Below are 7,756 nucleotides of genomic sequence, written 5' to 3'. Positions count from 1 at the left end.
TGTATGGATTGGGATAACAGTTGGAGGAGCCCCTAATAAAATGTTAAAAAAAAAAAAAAAAAAGAGTTACAGTCTTGGAAACTCAGAGGCAATTCTACCCTGTCCGACAGGGTCGCCATAAGTCAGCATGGGCTACATGGCAGTGAATTTTATTTTTATTTATAGCTTACTAGGCAAATGACATGCCTAAAGATTAGTAAGAATGAGTGGCCTTGACATTGACAAACAATTGTGCACAGAGCATGAGAGGAATTTTTTTTTAACTTCATGGAAAAATTGAATGAGAAGATAATAATATAATCTTTCCAGGAACTTTCTAAAGTCTCCTCATACATGCAGCCAATCCAAGGCTTTTTAGACAAAAAGCAGAAAGGGGGGGAGAGAAGAGGAAGAGGAGAAGTGAGGAGGAGTATGAGCAAAGACCTTCATAAAAGAGCTATTACCACAGATTAAGGGGGCTCTCTGCAGACAAAGAGAGGTTTAGAAGAGGCCCAGTGGCAGAGGACCCTGTCCTAAAGGGGTTGAGTGAATTGTCTTACGGTGAAGAAGGGAGTCTCTGCTTCCATGCTTCCGGATTCTGAATTGTAGCCTGTAGATCCCAATCCTGAGGTGCACTCGTTACTTCCTTAATAAATCTAAGCCACCTAATGCTAAGTAAAGCCTGTGAATTTTTTGCAGCTGTCGCAAGGGATTATCAAGGACAGCAGAGAAGGGCAGTGTGCTGTGCAAAGAACAACTGGTGTCAGAACTGATTAAAAAAAAGTTTAAGAATTGAAGTATGTCGTGGAAGTCAGCTTTGGGCTTATCCTGGTGATTATTCCCAAGTTAAAGATAGGTCTTAACACTATTTCTAATATTGACAGCTCCCTAGAAACAATGTCGGGGGGAAAGGGTTACCCCATTAGCAGTCACTTGCATAACCAGCAGAAGTGGAGTTCATAAGTCCTCCATCAAAACCATGAAGGGCCATACAATCCAAGAATGGAAGCACTTCCTGGATCTAAACAGAAAAAACTCTTTGTATTGTCAGAGATAAAGACCAAGTAATTATACCTTCCGATTCTAAGACCAGCAAGCCAACACTATGATTTTATAGCCTCCTCCTATCCCTCATTTTTCAGCTAATGCAACTCTCAGAGATAGACTATATCATCAACAGGGAGCCCTGGTGGGCTTAGCATTGGGCTACACTAAGCTAATGTCCTTCAAACCTATCAGTCACTCTGCGGGAGAAAGATGGAGCTGTCAGCTCCCATAAAAATTTAGAGCAATTCTACTCTGTCCTATTTATGGTGAGTATGACCTGGCATATATTCAATGAAAGTTGGTTTATTACTGGAATGATTTAAAGAAAAAGGATGACATTGGAGAGATAAGAAAACAATGAGTAATTATGAGGGATGATTTAGAAGATCTTAAAATTTAACCAAATGGAGTACCTAAAATTAATTTTTTTTTTTTGCTTTTGAAAACACAAATAGAAAACTCCATCAATGGACAGACAAGTTTAACATTAGACTAGGGGCTGAGTAAAGGGATGGAAAGACACAACCAAAGAATGTACAAGACTGCAGCTAAGGGACTAAAAATTGGGAAAAACTAAGAGGATAAAATGAGCACCTCGTTTATGCTTAACTGGAGATTTCTGTAAGGAAAGAACAGAAGGAAGGAAACAAAGGCAATATTTAAAGAGATAATTGCTAAAAATTGTTTAGAACCAGTAAAATGCAAGCATACTCATTTATGAAGCACAAACATATACCCAAGGCAAGATGAAACCACAGTAATGTAATTATGCCTAGATATATCATAGTGAAATTGCAGAACACCAAAGAGAAGATCTAATAAATTATAATTCTCAAGGGCATCAAGGGAAGCCAGAAATGACAGAATGTCTTATAAGTATTCAATAAAATAACTGTTAGCCCAAAATTGGGTACCCAGGAAAATTTTGAGGCAAGAGCATAAATTAAGACATGTTCAGATAAACTTGAACTGAGAGAATCCATCAAGAGATTTTCACTTAAGGAAGTTCTAAAAAATGAACTTCAGACTGAAATAAACTCATCCACGACAAGGCAGTCTGAGGTGCAAAAAAAGAATAGCAGAGATATGCTCCATTTTATTTCCTATCCCTTACAACTGGCTGAAGGATCCCTGGTGGCATAGTGGTGATTCACTGAGTTACAATCTGCATGATCGGCAGTTTGAAACCACCAGCAGCTCCAGATGAGAAAGACTGGGCTTTCTACTCCCGTAAACAGTTACAGGCTCAGAAATCCACAAGGGGTTGCTATGAGTCAGCACTGACTTGAGGCAGTGAGTTTGAGATTATTTTTGGTTTCTAACTAGATGAGGTTTCTTAAGTGGTACAGTTGGTACTTGACTGCTAACCAAAATGTGAGCACTTTTAAAATTCCACACAGCACTAAGATGAAAAACGCTTAGAAATCTGCTTCCATAAAACTGCAGCCAAGAGGACTCAACTAGAAAGAAAATGTTTTGAGAATGATGGTGGTAACAAATGTACAAATGTGCTTGACACAATGGATGTATGTATGGATTGTGGTAAGAGTTGTATGAATCCCCAATAAAATGATTTAAAACAAAAAGAAGCAAAGGGTCAAGAAAAAGTATGAACAGAAGCAGGAAACACGGAGAGGTACACTGAGGGGATTGCAATGAATATGACGAAACAATGTATATAAATTGTTGAATGTAAAACTGATGGTCTTGCTCTGTAAACCTTCACTCAGCTTATGATAAAAAGTGCATATATGTTGTAAAAAATAATTTAAAAAGCAAACAAACAATAAAAAATAAACTGCAGCCAAGAAAATCTTATCTTAATAGTTCTACTCTGTCCATTAACACAAAGTCACCCAGAGAATCAACTTGATGGCAACTAATAGCATCACAAGATGAAGAGAGGAAAAAGAACTGAACTAACTTGCAAAAGATAGACTGCTTATTCCTGAAGATGCAACACAATCACTATTAAATGAAAGTTGCAAAGCGATTCTGCAGTAGGTGTTATTTTTCCAAGATGTTTTCATCCTGTCTCTTGCTTTGTAATAATGTATGGGGCAACCATGTGCCAATCAAACCCTCTATGTTAAGATGCTCCCAATCATCAATTCTGTCACCACACTCTCTTACAACAATACAAACTATCAGGTGGATTATCAAATTACCTGGTCCACATGTCAATAGCGCTACGAGGGGAAAAAAACTGATGTAGAGACAGGCTGACTAAATGTCAGATTTGCCTCCAATTGAGGACAATCCTCTCACCTTTTCGGTTTTATCTCTATTACCATTTGTTAGTCATATCCAACTTAAGTATGTCTGACAGTACAGAAATCAGGATGATTTTATCATTCACTTGAAAAAGAATTTCTAAACTATTATTCTACTCACTCTCACTCTCAGACATCAATAAAAAAACATACTTCACAATCAAATATATATAGGTTTCTTGGAAACCAGGACTGTTTTAGTATGTATTTTCTAGGTCCCATAGAGCAGTGGTTCCCCATCTGTGGGTTGCAACCCCGTTGGGGTCAAACGACCCTTTCACAGGGGTGGCCCGATTCATAACAGTAGCAAATGACAGTGATGAAGTAACTTAATACACCTTGTATTCTTCACAGCCTCACCTTTTGATAAAAGCTTGTAAAATGTTTTTCTTTACAAAAAAAAAAAGAGTGAATGGGAGGGAGAACAAATAACAGCCCTTTATCAACTACGAAATGCAAAATTAATGTCTGTTTTTATCAGTAACAATGTCTAAACCTTTATGGTCCGATATAATACGATAATTTAACAGAAGTAAAAATTTAAATTCAGGTCCTCAGTTCCACTAGCCACATTTCAAGTGCTTATCAATAGCCTAGTGGCAGCCATACTCAACAGCATAGACACAGAACACTCCAATCATCACAGGAAGTTCTATCAGACAGTGCTAGCTGTCCAAACGTTAAAATTAGGGCAGCACATCGTGGAGATTCCAATTAAGGCCTGAAGAAATGTACTTTGAGAAATAAAATAACAGACTCATTTAGTCTAACAGTCTTATTTTTAACTGTAATTATTGGCCGGGATAGAACATTAAGTCCCATTTTAAAAATAAAAAAATACTGAATTTTTGCTCAGTTAAGAGTCTTGAAACATACATACATACATACAAACATAAAAACAAAAAGAGTCTGGAAACATTTTGTTTTAAATAGTTCTGTTAAGTATTTACTGAATATCAACTACATGTGTCAGACATTGTGGTAAACACTAGGAATTCAAAGTTGAGGGAGGGTTCAAAGGTTTTGTTGTTAAAATTATCCACTAAAAGTGACTGCATGCCTGGTAAAATGTGTGTGTGTGTGTGTGTGTGTGTGTTTGTGTATAAAACAGCTCAATGGAAAAAAGCACAAGTGGAGATATTTGGTCTCTTTATAGACAATGCCTGGATTCTACTAGGACAGTGGTTTCTCCACCTTCCTAATGCGGTGACCCTTTAATACAGTTCCTCATGTTGTGGTGACACCCCCCCCCCAACCATAAAATTAGTTTCGTTGCTACTTATTAACTGTAATTTTGCTACTGTTATGAATCGGCGACCCCGGTGAAAGAGTCGTTCAACCCCCAAAGGGTTCGCGACCCACTGTCCTAGGACAAGAAGGAAAAAACAATCTCCTATATTTTCATAATGAAAAGTACAAATAGTGAACAATCGGAGGTAAACTACTTACAAATTCTTTGGGTCTAATTTCCTACACCTAAAAATGTACTTCCTATCAAGATCACAAAGCTACACAATACAAGGGCAATCATTAGAGCATCAAAAAATTGCAAAATATTCACGCTGCATTACATAAGCTTATTCTTTTGTTATTCATATCCCTGGGTTAGAGTTTAAATTACTCCTGCCCCCTGCGACTCTGTATCAGAAGTGATATTCTCTCACTTGAATATTTAGACTTACTCAATGCTGAAATCTATATATTGCTCCTTTCACAAAGGCAGATTTGTATTGAAAACACTAGAAACGCTGCTCACAGATGTCTAAACATTCTAAGAACATGTTTTATTACCACAATAAATTGGTGAGTTTTGTTTGCTTAATAACAAGTTACAAAGTAATACATTCCATATCTTGGCTGTGTGAATAATTAAGACCATAACAAATATCCTTTAGCATTCATTAAACTGTGAGGATTTACAAAGCAGTAAAGCACAAATTTTGTTCGCAGGACCCTAACTTAGTTTCTTTTAGTAAGAAATGGCTTAAAAGAATAGAGCATTTAATGCAAACAGGTAAGTCATGAGTTTAGCCATTTTAATTTTTTTTCCCTGTTTAACTAGCCATTTTAATTTCCCCCCCAAAACACACAATTTTTAATTGAAAAAAACGATGAAGAGATTTTGGTTATTCAGACTTGGCATCTGGCTGACCTCCTGAAAGGGACTCAAGGGAACTTCCAGGAGTACAAGGACTACATTTGAGAGCCAGTATTCTAAGCAAAGGGGCCACAATCAGTCAACTTGACTTCACGAGTCGTTGTATCAGAAAATCACAAATGCTAAATATATATTTATCTTGCCTTAGATCCAAGGAAATCCATTAGACAGATGTCAGCTCCCCAAATAAAATGTTAAAAATCTAACATCTGGTCACATAAGGCACCTGACTCGGAACCCTAAATTCTTCTATAGTGCAATTTACTCAATCCCCACACACAGCAACAGTTCATATACAGGTAACATTAAGAGTATTTAAAAAAATTTTTTTCAAGCTGCTAATAAGTTTGTCTAGTAATTCGACAATAAAATGTATAGTGTTAATCACTAATAATCATTCACTTATTGCCAAGTATTATGCCAAGCATTTTATATGGTTATGGCATTTAATCCTCAAAACAAGCCTCTGGGATAAGCTAATTATCACCCTGGAGAAAAGTAAAGTAAAACAAGGAAAAGCTTTCCCAAAGCCAGAAGAAGAGTATTTGGTAGAGATTGGGTGGAATTTGAAACTCAAGAGTTATAAACCAAAGTCCCCCTTCACTAAACTTGCATTGTTTCCCGAAACAAAAGCAAACATTCCCGTCATTAGAGAATTGTGGAGTAACATTTGGATCAAGAAAGTATTTTGAAAATTATGACAAAAAGGACAAACTCACAGTTTTTAATTCCATCAAAACTTGTTCATCTACTCCATCATCCAGAAATATGTCTCTCACATCATTAATAACATCTTCAATCACAGATCTGTACAGTTTAGGCTTTGAAAGAAAAACGAAACTGTTGAAAAAAATTTCACATACACCAAAATGCATAGCACGTTTTCACGAATGCAAATTATGTTCAGTCATTTTTTGCCAACTATGGAAGACGTATTTTAGAAATTATAATACAGATAAATGTACGGTGAGCGTTAAAATCCTACAGCTAAGTGTTGGCCACTCATCCAAAATCGTGCCTGGGGAATAATCGGGCAAACCCCCAATTCCTTTGAAACCCTTGCTGTTTTCCTTTGTCTACTGGCCAAATTCACAAACAATAAGAAAACCAAACAATGAAAATATTGGGAGTTGTATTTCTAATGCTTCGTGAAAGACTACTCGATAAACAAAATACCCAAATCAAGTCCTCGGTCGCTGACACTTAATGCAGAAAGTACTCTAAATTCTCAGACAATAATGCACCCCCTTGAAATACAACCATTTGAATCAAAGTTCTCTTTAAAAGAACAATGTTATTTGTGTATCTAGGTATAGAATAGAACAGACAGAAATTCGACACATTTCCCCCTGGCAAACAAAGAAAGCCCACTTGAGCGGCTGTATCCAACCAGGCATGGGGGAGGGGGGGGGGTTCGGGAGGCAGCCCCCCGTTAGCCATGCAGGGGCGGCCGCCGGGGGTGGGGGGTCGGGGGGCATAAATGAAGCTCTGCACGCGCCAGCCACTCGCCTCGGGAGCACGCACCTCCCAGCCCCGCTCGCCGCCGCTCTCACTATTTAAAGCCGGATCTGGTGTTTAAATGGAGAGGCGGTGACGTAGGCCTGAAAAGCACCTTCCCATCCTGGCAGAGTCTATATTAGAGAGCGGCAATGGCTCTATATAAACAGGGCAGCCAAAGGGAGGAGGACCACAAGGCTCAGGGGCTGAAAAGCAGGCTAGGCGGCCGCAGCCATGATGGATCGACCTGAGTCGCCAACGGTACGGTGTCGGGCGGCCGCGGGCTGCGCTGCGGCTTTCGGGACCGGGCAAAGACGTGCTTTATGGTCACAATAAAAAGAATGAGTCGGGTGGGCTAGTGCTCACATTGCGGTGGGGGCTGACAAGGTTATGGATGTGACTGCTTTTTGCAAACCTACGTGATCGCAAGGAACCAAAAAGGGGCAAACGGGGCACCAGTCGGCACATCTTAGGGCGAAAGCCGGCGCACTGTCGGCATTTAGGATCGGTTTCGGTGCTTTTGCCAGTCGCAGGGACGATGGGGGTTTTGCTTCCCCTTCGCCATTTTCCCGTTTCGGAGGGAAACGAGATAAGTACTTTGCAACCTTCGTCCTTTTTGCGCTACCGTAAAATGGCCCCAGCGAAGGGTCCGAAACCCTCCCGGCCAGGCAGCCGCCGAGGGCCCCCCAAGTGGCCAGCAGCCTCCCACTGCGTTAAAGTGGATCGCGGCACATCTCGGGGACGCGCCCAATTCCCCAGACGCGGTTTTGGTGCGGCGGCTGCTCGGGGAGCCCCTTCTCCG

The 7,756-nt window shown here is 39.7% G+C and overlaps 1 protein-coding gene across 2 annotated transcripts in view; it reads right to left on the bottom strand.

The window, feature by feature from the left end:
- Window positions 1-7,756, bottom strand: part of GTF2A1 (general transcription factor IIA subunit 1) — a 44,610-nt gene that overhangs the window by 36,239 nt on the left and 615 nt on the right. For both annotated transcript variants that reach the window (XM_004698748.2, XM_045287899.1), the window contains exon 2: window positions 6,177-6,278. In XM_004698748.2, coding sequence (XP_004698805.1) covers window positions 6,177-6,278 — 102 coding nt within the window. The remainder of the gene's footprint in view (window positions 1-6,176; window positions 6,279-7,756) is intronic.

Source organism: Echinops telfairi, unplaced genomic scaffold, assembly GCF_000313985.2.
Source record: "Echinops telfairi isolate 266 unplaced genomic scaffold, ASM31398v2 ScPeMD7_18;HRSCAF=68, whole genome shotgun sequence".
In the NCBI taxonomy this organism is placed as follows: Eukaryota; Metazoa; Chordata; class Mammalia; order Afrosoricida; family Tenrecidae; genus Echinops; species Echinops telfairi.
The sequence above is the reverse complement of the archived record's forward strand: the minus strand, read 5'-3'. Positions and strand labels throughout refer to the sequence as shown.